Source organism: Cervus canadensis, chromosome 15 (genome assembly GCF_019320065.1).
Source record: "Cervus canadensis isolate Bull #8, Minnesota chromosome 15, ASM1932006v1, whole genome shotgun sequence".
NCBI classification, from domain to species: domain Eukaryota; kingdom Metazoa; phylum Chordata; class Mammalia; order Artiodactyla; family Cervidae; genus Cervus; species Cervus canadensis.
The window spans coordinates 2206445-2219078 of NC_057400.1; the positions used below are offsets into that span (position 1 = coordinate 2206445).

General features: G+C 41.0%; 1 protein-coding gene across 2 annotated transcripts in view; it reads right to left on the reverse strand.

The window, feature by feature from the left end:
- CNTNAP5 (contactin associated protein family member 5) overlaps positions 1 to 12634 on the reverse strand; it is a 995095-nt gene that overhangs the window by 56649 nt on the left and 925812 nt on the right. For both annotated transcript variants that reach the window (XM_043488200.1, XM_043488201.1), the window contains 2 exons: positions 12500 to 12630; positions 5562 to 5649 (listed from right to left, as the gene is read on the reverse strand). In XM_043488200.1, coding sequence (XP_043344135.1) covers positions 5562 to 5649; positions 12500 to 12630 — 219 coding nt within the window. The remainder of the gene's footprint in view (positions 1 to 5561; positions 5650 to 12499; positions 12631 to 12634) is intronic.

A 12634-nucleotide genomic window follows, 5' to 3' on the forward strand; every position in this document is an offset into this window, starting at 1 on the left:
CTAGAAACAAAGCAAAATACAGTTATCCTCTATTTTTGCCATGATCTTCAAAAATCAAAAGCTTCTGACATGTATGGAGCATGTGCTAAATACCAAATACTTCAAATGCTCTGTATATAGTGTCTTATGGAATGCTTACTCAAATCTATGAATTAAATGCTATCATCCTCATTTTACTGACAAGGGACTGTAGACAGATTTGACAGTTCACAATGGTCATATGGCAATAAGAAAGCCAAACATGACTTAGTCTCTAAAAAGCTGAGCATCTCTCACTCCGTAATTTTGCTTTTAAATTTAATATCATTTGCACAAGTTTTGAATCAGATGGAGGGCCCAACTACTTAGAAAATTAAAAAAAAAAAAACAAAAACGAGTACAGTCTTACAAAACAAGTACTTTGAAATATCCACCTTTTGTTTATATGCATAAATTTTGCTGCATTGCCTAAAAATGGCAGCCATAACTCTTCACTTATAAAATGCCTGAGGAATGATTTAACATGAACACAATCAGGAATTTAGACAACAATGCTCTGATATTGCAGAAGACACAGTAGCTGTGATGTTCAAAACTGAGGGATTTGGGAGAATCAAAGAATCCTGTTCTCTAGACACAATCAGAATTCACTTCATATGGACAAGCCCAAGGCACAGGCAAGTGCTCACAGCTAGTTCTGCAATTCCTAAATTAGCTGGAATTTTTTGCAGATTGAGAAGGAATTCTCCCAATTTCTATATGGCTTGTTAGGGCCAAGTGAATTTTGAAGCTACCTGGGCAAACAGCCATCAGAGCAGAAGAATGTCTCTGCCAACTGTGAGCTTTAGCCTACCAAACTGGCAAGTAGGCAAAAGAAATTAATAAATGAATAATCTTGTAAGTATGCCCTGAGGGCAAATAGCATTTGAATGTCTATGTGGAATTTGGCAGCTACAGTTTAAAAGCAGTATACAGTTCCTTTCCATCTAAGCTTGAAGATGTTTCTATATTTTAAAAAGTAATGGCTTCCTAAATCTGCAGTATAGTAAGAGTCTCCACTCAGGAAGAAAACAATAATAATGATAATAAATTCCTTAATTTTTAGCTTCAATGCTATACATATATATAAATTTTGCCATTAAATTTAATTATATACTCTGGAACAGTAAATTAAGAGAAATCAGGACTAGAAAACATAAAACAAAATAAAAAGCAAACAAAAAATGCAGTTCCTATGGAGAAGGAAATGGCAACCCACTCCAGTATTCTTGCCTGGAAAAATCCATGGACAGAGGAGTCTGGCGGGCCGAAATCCATGGGATTACATGACTGATCGTGTGTGCACGAGGGTGGAGGGAGATGGGTTGGTAGCAAGAAACTGGTAGAACTAAAAAATAAATAAATAAATAAATAAATAAAAAATGCAGTTCCTTTTAGAAGGTTCAAACTTTCTAAATTTCTAAATCTGACAGAATGTTCATGTTCCTGCACCAGTGCTAAATTGGACAGACATAGAAACATACAGGTAATTCACACTATTTGAATCTAAGGAATGCAGTTCTATATTTCTAAAGAATTCAGTAATTTTTCAAAAAGATGATCTTGTTCAAAAGGGTGACTTCCCTAAATAAACACATTTTTTTTTCTTTTTAATGCTATTTTCACTTCAATCTATTCATGTAATAGACCATAAGCAAGCATTTTTCTTCTTAAAAGTCAAAGAATGTCAGTAAACAAAGGAACAAACCTAACAACAACACATGATTCACCATGGGTGAACACACACAATGCAATTTTAACGTCCACGATTATGTCTTCTATTTTCATGAACTAGTCTCTATATCACAGAAATTTTCAGGAAAGACATGTTTATTCATCTTGTTATCTATATAGCACATATCATGTAGAACCATCACTGGTGCTAAATAAATACCTTCTAGAATGATGAATTTGCCCTTTCTCTTAAAGAAATAAAATGAATACATGTGTTGCTTTACAATGGAATGCTATTACTGAGGAAAACTGGAACAGATTTGCTATACTTACTTGCCTTTGGTATATACTATGAAAAAATGCCTGAAAATACTTGTTTTAGAGTTGAAAATGTCCAATGCAATACTAGACGTTTCTAAAGTTGTGGAGTAGGTGTTGCATTTGTCATAAATACTATGTTCCCTTTTCTGCACCATTCCTACCTACAGCAAATATTCCTAGTCCAAGTTCTTTCTGATGCATGAGGCTTCCTTCCAAAAGGTCTGCAGGATAATGTCCCTCCTTAATAATGAACCTAATGTTCATATCATCTTCTCTCACCTCTAGATACAGACCTTTCAAAGACCAAAAGTATGGAGGTTAATTATGGATCCAAATGCTCTGCTCTGCTTCTAGCCGTTTGGACAGGAAGAAAGGTGGGCAGGCAGGGGTTTTCCACACTTGGTCCAACGAAGACATTTTATTGACATTTATCTTCCTCAACAATAACCTAATATTTTCTAAAACAAAACGACAAGCTGGCCCTCAATTATCTAGTGTGTGCTCAGTTGCCCAGTCATGGCCGACCTTTGCCACCACAGAGACTGTAGCCCACCAGGCTCCTTTGTTCATGGGATTTCTCAGGCAAGAATAATGGAATGGGTTGCTATTTCCTACTGCAGGGGATCTTCCCGACCCAGGGATTGAACCCACATCTCCTTCATCTTCTGCATTGGCAGAGAGATTCTTACCCACTGAGCCACCCAGGAAGATAATTTAGTACAAGGTACAGTAATTTAGTAACTTGCTTTAAATTTTCATCCTTTCAGTCTTACATATTAGGGGTTTAGTTCAAAAGACAGAAATGCCATGGGAATGTCATACACAGTGTCAATACTAACAGGAAGAAATTTTAAATAAGAGGATGTTTTTAGAGCTGCCATTGCAAAGCAGGTAACATGAAAACAGCCCAAGCTTGGTGAGCCGATAGCCCTAGGAATTTCTCCTCTCAAAATTCTTCTGAAATGTGGATTCAGTGGCTAAAGATAAATTTAGGTATGAGGGGACATGTAATATACCAGATACTCAAAAAAGTAATTCTGCTTCATTAAAACCAAACAACACATTTTTAATATTTTGTTAAGCTTCAGGAAACAAAGAGGAATCCTAAGCTTGGGGAAGATTTTAGGGGAAATAAATGCAAAACCAAGACAGTAAGTCATCAGCCTACATTAAGTTTGCATCCAGGAGAGTACCTGAATCATCTTGAAGAACAGGAGTCCTGGCCTTGACCTGTTACTAAGTGAAGATACTCAATTTAAAATATTCACAGTGAAACCAGTGAAAATGGACAAGAAAAATAAAATCACCTAACAGAAAAAAGAATAAGTCTGAGGTTTATCTAGTGCAGGTCAAAGCTAATTGAGTAGAGAGAATAAGAAAGAAGCATTAAAGAGATGCTGAGAATTTTTGAGAGCTAATGAACAGATACATATGAATAATACATATGAACTAGATACACAGAAACTAATGAAGAAATATAAGAAACATAAACATATCAACTAAGACAATTAAATAGAAGTCTACAATCAGATACATGGTAATAAAACTTTCAAACACAAAATTTAAAGAAATGACCTTAAAAATAGGTTTAGGGTGTTGGGTGTGGGGGGTGGTCAGTGTATTTTCAAAGACAGGACAGACTGACAGCCAGCTTTTCAACAGTCACATCAGACAATGGATGAGTAGAGTCCAGCGACGTGCTGGTGAGGGTTTAACCTGGCTGCCAAGGACCCCAAGGACCCTGACTTGTAGCATTTCGGAGATACATGGAATAGAAACTCCTAGGTTGGCCAATTTCAAACTACCATTGTGAAATCACCAGATGCAGAATTGTGCAGGGATATGTATAACAGGTTCTTATGAGCCAGTGTGAGCTGGTTCCATCACACCCATGAATAAATCGTTAAGATATAAGGGAAAAGTGTCCTTCAATGTTGAATTACACATCTAGCAAAATTATCTTCCAGGAACAAAGGGGAAAAATGAATGACTTATTTTCAGATAAAGGACCACTTATACAGAAAAAAGTTCAAAAGAATTTACATCAGAAAGAAGGAAATTAAATCTGGCAGAAAGTAAAAGGTTTTGGAACAACAAATTAGTAACTACATTGCTAAGTCCAAAAAGCAGTGTCTACGTAAAATAATAATTACTATTAGCAGGAGGGGAAATGGAATAAGAAATAAACATAAAATTCAAACTACAAGTTGGTCAGTGTTGACTGGCTCATTCAACTGCCATTTTGGAAAGCAAAACTGACATTTTCCAGACCTGATAGCAGATAGATTTCTGGACGCACATTATGTTCTGGAAACTAAATACAATTTATGGATCTGGACGGTTGTAGTGGGACAGGAGTCATTTTTTCTGCCTTTTCAGCTTTTCCTACTGGCCAGCAAAGTCATGGCAACTTGAAGTCTTTTCTCTGCCGCCATTACTAAGGGGCCTTCTCCACCTGCTGGACGCTAACACACAGCACCGCGTCGGTGACTGCGTGGTCGGTAGTGGCTTCCCGTTCATCAGCTCAGAACTGCTGGGAGTCACTCCGGAAGACCAGCAAGAATGCACACTGGAAGTGCCGTCACAGTTTTGTAAGTAACTTATTTCCTGAGTTACATCCATTCCTGCTTAGAATGTCTCCAGCTATGAATGTTTCCTGCACTGTGTTGTGACTGAGAGAATAGAAAAGAGCATGCTGGAATCACAGGAAAAGTTGAACAACTAGAAAATAGAGAGGCAGAAACAAACCCAACCATCCAAACAACCCAAAAATGCACTGGGCCTTACATTTGCCAGTTTATGAAACAGAAGATGCCAGACTGAATGAAAATACAATATTTGTTTGTCTGCTCTTCACAAGATCCTATATAAGGCTTAAAAAAAAAAAAAAAAGACTGAAAGGGAAAATAAGCAAATGATAAACCATAAGCCAGGCAAACACTAAAGCAAAACTGAATTAGCTATATTAATAACAGACAAACTAGATTAAAGCACAGAGACATTAAAATTAAAAAAATATTACTTCAGTGTGAAAAAAATGTTCATCAAGAAGACACACAAATTTCAATCTTGCTTACACCTGATAAAAGTCATCATTTCATAAAAAATGAAAACTGACAGAACTCCCTGTAGAAAAAAATAAAAAAGAGTATCCATTATTGTCGTAGGACAATCTTTTGAATTTTTGGCGAATTAGGAAAGAGATTAAGGATTTATAGAATTAAATAATTGGGTTGTAAATCCTTAATTTCTTTAAGTGAAATTTACATGAATTTAACTAAAAGAATTGCATAAACATTATAAATTGATTAGAAATTAAGTAAAAAATAATTATTTCAGTGAATTGCTATGTTTATTTACATTACTCAAGATTCTGTAAAGTAGATGTAAATACCGGTTTCCAGTCCCTCCACACAAGCATTCCTGTCTCCACAGGACTCTTGGTCCTACACGTTGGATATTATCTAGATCGTGTTGCTTTTCCCTGAAGAAAGTTATTTATTATTTATTTTATCAAGGACAGAAAGACATGGACTAGAACAGCAAACCTGTGACTTTGCCCAAGGTGAGGGACCTGATGGCCCTGAATTCGACTTCTGGGGAGAAGTTATAACTGAGTCGGAGTTGCTGATCCATCTGCAAGAAAACAGAAAACAGAAGCGGCATCAGCAGAGGTCCTCACATCCAAGGCATAAAACACTCCTGTCTGAAAATAGCTGGAAAACACAGGCAGGGCAGACACCTCTCTGGGATTTTTCTCCCTGGAGAAATGAGAAATGTCTCACTAATTCTTCCACAATGCACATAAAATACCCCTTTCTTTCTTTATTGGTGAAATAAAGGCTTTCACACAAGTCTTCTCCCTGGGAAATTCTGTACAGCTTTTGACAGGTATTTATCTCCCCACTGAGATTTTCTCACCAAATTCTTTGTTGCAAAGAAGCAAACAAATGAAGCCTTTTAGGAAGGACCCTGCAGGATTAACAAGAAAAGGAAAGCAGGTTTTCTTTTCCATCTCTCCCTCCTCCCCTTTTGGTCCTTAAAACCTTCACGGCTTCCTTTGCTCCAGTTGACCTGGCCTCAATCAGGGGTGCCCTAGGGGATTTTCCCGAGCGAATATGTTTCAGTTTGACAAAAGGTTTGAGTCTGGGAAGGGGAGACCAGTTGAACAGCTGCCACCAGCATGAACAGCTGATAGTTCCATTTTGCAGGTGAATAAAAGCCACCAGGGGGATTCTTTGGAGCTTTATTTCTAAGATCATCCTTTAGGGAACCTTCCTTTCCACACAGGTTAATTTCAGTTCCGCCTCTTTGTTCTCTGCCTTTCAAGGCATGGTACCCCATCCATCCCTAGGTTTTTCTGTCTAGTCAAAGCCTACCAATTTTTCCAGGCTCTATCACAGTCCATCTGTAGGAAGAGAAGACTAAAACCCCTTCAGCTGTGTGCTGGTCCCCGGTCTGCCCTTGGGGAGCAGCTGATTGGGAGCCTGGTGTTCCCAGCTCCCACTGCTGGGCCCTCCTTCTGCACCCACTGCGGCTCAGACAGACCCTCCTACAGGAACCTCCGGGTCCTGCGATGGTTTCTGCTGTGAAGGCTTTATTCCTTTTTCATTCATGGAATTATGCTTTAATAAAACTTGTTGTTTATTGAACACTTGGTGTGTATGAGACATCATACTAAAGTATCCTTCAAAATGCAGTCTTCCCTAGAATACTGTGAAATAGACATTATCATCCCTGTAGGACAGATGGTGGAAGTGATGTCACAGAGATCACACATTCGGCCAATGCCACACAGCATTACGTAGCAGGGACTCCCTGTCACATGGCCTGCCAACCACACAGTATGGCATTTACTTTACTTCTCCATGCCTCTCTAGATGTTTGAGCAGCTGGTAGACAATCACTGTATGTTCTTATTTCTGAATTTCTACAAAATCCATTCAATGACCATTTGAGTATCTACTCTGTGCCAGACACTTTTCTAAGTGTTCCCATGCTCCCAGAGTCCACCTCCTCTAAGAAGCTCTCCTTGAAGCCTTAGTTAGATCAATTGATCCTGTTCTCTGTTCTCATGGTGCCTTCCCCTCCCCCCCCACCTCTAACCTTGCATTTAAGATGCTGTATCATAATGACAGCAAGGAGATCAAACCATCCAATTCTAGAGGAAATAAACCCTGAACATGCATTGAAAGGACTGATGCTGAAGCTCCGATACTTTGGCCACACGAAGAGCTGACTCATTGGAAAAGACCCTGATGCTGGGAAAGATTGAGGGCAAGAGGAGAAGGGGATGACAGGGGAAGATTTCATTAGATGGTATCATTAATTCAGTGGATACTAGTATGAGCAAACTCCAGAAGGTGAAGGACAGGAAGCCTGGTATGCTGCAACATGTGGGGCTACAAAGAATTGGACAGGATTTAATGAGTGAACGACGACTGTAATGATCTGCATGCTCTCCCCATCTCACTTTTCTCCACTAAACTATCGGCTCTTTGAAGATGTGGACAGTTTATTGATACATGCTTTCTATATGGCCTATTACAGTAACTGGAAAAGTAACTGCTAACAGATGTTTGCTGAATGAATAAACAGACATCCTGTGTTGATTCTCTTCCCATCCTGTGGGCTATGGAGCACCCAGTACATCACCGGGATGCCTCTGGCTGCCCTGGTGGCCTCTATACCTTGGATGCAGCACAGAGTTTTTCATACCCATGGTCCCCATCTGGAACCTTTTTAATGCTCAGATTCAGTCCTTGCCCTGAAGGAGTTTTCTCCCTGCCTTATCTCAGAACTCCCACCTGTTCTCTGAAACCATCCCTTCCAGCAGGGGCAGGGCTCCTCCTCTCAAGCTTTGTTATTCAGGTTGAAGAGGAGGCTAAAGTGACTGAATTTCCTGCTGAGAAGAGAGCAGGATTCTTAGAACCAAAGGCTGAGCTGAGATTCCTTTAGCTTCTGGCTCTAACCTCTTCCCCAGGCCCCCAAAGATCAAGTGATTCCCTCAACACTGTCACATCCTGTAGAAGACCTGATTGTTCCAGTACAGGAGTCATTCCTGACATGCTGTTCTCCTTCATGGGAACTTACCTGGTCCTTCCCACTTTAATCAGATGACAAACAAGGGTGAGAAGGAGGTGAATGACAATCAATTGTTTTATTTTGGTTCAGTTCAGTTCAATCGCTCAGTTATGCCCAACTCTGTGACCTCATGAACTGCAGCATGCCAGGCTACTCTGTCCATCACCAACTCCCAGAGTTTACCCAAACCCATGTCCATAGAGTCAGTGATGCCACCCAACCATCTCATCCTCTGTCGCCCCTGTCCTCAATCTTTCCTAGCATCAGGGTCTTTTCCAATGAGTCAGCTCTTTGCATCAGGTGGCCAAAGTATTGGAGCTTCAGCCTCAGCATCAGTCCTTCCAATGAACACCCGGGACTGATTTCCTTTAGGATGGACTGGTTGGATCCCCTTGCAGTCCAAGGGACTCTCAAGAGTCTTCTCCAACACCACAGTTCAAAAGTATCAATTCTTCAATGCTCAGCTTTCTTCACAGTCCAACTCTCACATCCATACATGACCACTGGAAAAACCATAGCCTTGACGAGACGGACCTTTGTTGACAAAGTAATGTCTCTGCTTTTTAATATGCCATCTAGGTTGGTCATAACTTTCCTTCCAATGAGTAAGTGTCTTTCAATTTCAAGGCTGCCATCACCATCTGCAGTGATTTTGGAGCCCAGAAAAATAAAGTCAGCCACTGTTTCCACTGTTTTTCCCTCTATTTGCCATGAAGTGATGGGACCAGATGCCATGATCTTACTTTTCTGAATGTTGAACTTTAAGCCAACTTTTTCACTCTCTTCTTTCACTTTCATCAAGAGGCTCTTTAGTTCTTCTTCACTTTTTGCCATAAAGGTGGTGTCATCTGCATATCTGAGGTTATTGATATTTCTCCCAGCAATCTTGATTCCAGCTTGTGCTTCCTCCAGGCCAGCGTTTCTCAGGATGCACTTGTTTAAGTATTAGTAGAGGTACAGAGACAAAGGTACTATGACTCAAAGAAGGCTTGGGATACTTTGGGAAAGGATTCCAGTCCTTAAGTGGAATGAGTGCATATGGCAGCACCCTTAGTACTGGTTCAAGTGCTGGGTTACCTATTTGAAAATCTTAGCAAATGCACAGAACAAAGGCAAAAGGCGGGGTGGGGTGGGTGGGTAGTTTCCACAAACATTTATTTCTAGGACATGGGCTTTATGATAAGGGCTGGGCAATCATTGAAGTCTTCAGGGAGAAATACATTATTTTGTTATACTTCTTTATGTTCACTCTATGCTTTAGTGTTGCTTTTCTTTATAATTACTCTTGATGAGGCTGTGAGAGAGTGAGGTATCACAATCTTTTAGAGCTTAGGATGCCTAAAATTTGTAATCTGGCCTGGAGAAGGGTTTCCCTGCTGGTAAAGAAGCTTTGTTGATCTTAAAACTGAGGATAGCAGTGGTCTTGTCAAGTCATTAATTGAGATGAAGAGATGAAAAAAGGGGGGAAATTAAACAAAGCTTTTCTTTTGAGTAAGCCCTAGACAACAGGCTTCATGCTTGGCCCTTTAGTTATGTTCTTGCTTTCCTATAATGGTTACCAGAACTGACTGGATTCAGCTGCATCTGTACCCCAGCCCACCCCCATAACATGCAAACTTTTTTTATAGATAAATAGACTGAGCCTCAGAAAGGTGAATAGCCAATCTAAGATGTTATAACATAGGAGATGGAACAGGAACTCACACACAAGTCTGTCATGAACTAGGGATCCCTCTCTTAACCTAAGGATCTTCAACTCTCAAAGGAAGTCATTAACTCCAAGTTTTCAGAATGGTGGCCCCCTCCATCTTCATAGCTGGTCATTGTGCTGACATTTCGGTAAACTAGTTTAACTTGTTTAATGTCATTAATATATTTTAAATAGAGGCACTGAAGTCCACCGCCACCACCAGGGCATTCATGAGGGCACATGAGCTTTTAAAACAACTGGTCAAATTATAATTCTCAAATCATTACCAGGGCTTCTTACTCCTGGCTGTAGCCCAGTCCCTATGGATTCCTTACAAAGTGACATAGAGCAGAGAGAAGGTTCAACAACTCAAGGTCCCGGGGTGGTAGGAGAATGTATTCTTACCCACTGGAGGCCTCTGGCTGGCTAAGCTTAGTAATAACCATCTACCTTCTCCTTATAAGTGCTCTTATACCTGCTTCTGAATAATGCCTGACACCAGGCATAGCTTATCCTTTTCTGTTTTTGGTAAACTGTTTGTTCTCTTTTTTCCTTCACATTGCTTTTGTTTGTTTGGGGGTTTTGTTATTGTTTTAATTTGGCTACCCAGAGCCATATGGGGTTATAGTTCCCTGACCAGGGACTGAACCCATGCCCTTGGCAGTGAAAGCCCGGAGTCCTAACCACTGGAAGCCAGGGAATTCCCTAGGGCTTTTCTGAGTGGGGAGGAAGGAGAAGAAATAGGATGAGGAGGAGTGGGAGCGTCACAGAGACAGCTACGTTGTGTGACTGTTTTAACAAACTGATATAAATTTAAAAAACAAAATAGGTGTCTGCCTCCATTTCTTTCTGCTAATTTTGCACTTTTGAAATGTTACATCTTCCACTGCTTGTGCTTATCATTGACTCTTAATTTGGCTGGTGGGAAATCTAGATGGAGAAGAAGAGGGAATATCCCATTGTTCTCTCACCCCCCATTTGTGTTTTCATTGGTGGAAAAGACGACAGGAAATAGAAGCAGAGAAAGAGTCATTTATACAAGTGCCCACCCACATGCACCCCGGGGGTCTCACCACAGCCTCATTCAGACATCTTCCAATAAGAAATAATATCTCATCTCTATCCTCGAGTCTGACCTCAATCCAAAGACCTTTACCACTTATTTTAAGAGTCAGTGCTACAGTCTTATAATCACTCAAGGATTGTGATTTGTGTCCTGTGTTTGCCAATTATTCCTGAACTTCCACCCAATCAAGAAGATGAACAGTCAGTCTTGACTTGAGTCTTGACTCATCATCCATATCCAGAGGGTCACCCAAGGTTACCAATGTTCCCTCCAGATCTCTCTCAAGTCCTTCTCTCCCTGACTTCCCCACTACACTAGTTGAGGTCCTTATCTTTGCTTCCAGTCTGGTCTCTGTCCCAAATCACATCACTCCCAAATGTGTATTTCCATGGCGAGATCACAGTGAGCCCTGAAAATGGAAATCTACCCATGCTACTTCCCCTGCCTAAAATCCAGTGGTTTCTCTTCCCCTCTCCACAGGTCCAATCTAATCTTCTCCATACAAGCCGAGAAAGAAAGGGCAACCCACTCCAGTGTGCTTGCCTGGAGAATCCCATGGACAGAGGAGCCTGACAGGTTATGGTCCATGGGGTTGCAAAAAGTCAGAAACAACTGAAGCGACTTAGCACATACAAGCCATGTGGGATTAATTTATTTAGTTCAAAAATATTTATTAAAGGCCTTCTGTATGTGAGGCACTGCTTGACAAACTGGGGGTCCCATGGGAATGTAAACAAACAAGAATCCCTGTCTTCATGAAGCTTACATTCTAGAGGAGGGAGAAGGGACTTATCTATTAAATACATAGATAAGTTGTATTGATTGCTAGAAGCATTTAAGTGGTTTAGGATTGAAGTCAAGGAGCTGGGTTGCTATATTACATAAGGCGACTGGAGATGGGGTCCCTGAGTCAAGTTTTGAGTGGTGTTCCAAGGAAGTACAAGTAACAGGCAGCGATGAAGATACATGAACACCTGGATCACAGGCAAAGTGGACTCTAGTGTATTCAAGAGCTCTGGGAGGGCAAGGAGGCGCCCAGGAGGCCTGAGCAGAGTTGAGAGGGATCCGGAACAGGTGAGCGTGTGTGTACCTGTGTGTCTTTGTCAGTTAGGAACCTGCGGACAGGGCAGGCTGTCTATAAATTACACTCGTTTTTGACTGAGTGGAGCGTCTCTGATCCTCACAGCCCCTCCTTGTTCAGGGTGAGCTGAACGGATGCCCAGACGAGGTCGGTGCCCTCCTCCATGCTCTAGCATCACCTATGCACACTCCTCCCACAGCCCTTGCTGGTCCCTTGTGATTTCTTCCTTGCTTGTCTTCCTCATTCTTCTACAGTTAGAGGTTGTCACAGCTGAACATGCAGCAGCATCACCTGCTGCCCCCTTCCTGAGAAAAGGCTTCAGATTAAGTAGATCTGACCTAGGACCCAAGAATTAGCATTTCTTACAAGGTCCCAAGAGATGCTGATGGAAAGCAGGCTGTGCCCTGAGGACCACTATTCTAGTTCTCCAAAGGCTGGGGCTGAGTGTGATTAGTATACATCCCCAGAACTCAGCTGCTCACTTGGCTTGGGGGCAAAATTCAGAAAACTTGTATTGAGCACCCAAGGTACATTTGCCGGAATGAGAAGAAGGGAAGTAAGGTACCTGAATGGTAAGCCCTCTGCCCTCTCTGTTAATCTTCAAGTGATGCAGTCTTCTGTTGGCAAAGTTCTCTGTATTGACGGTGAATACATGGGTTTCTTCCTTGTTTAGCTGGTGGCGAACTTGTAAGCTTCCTTG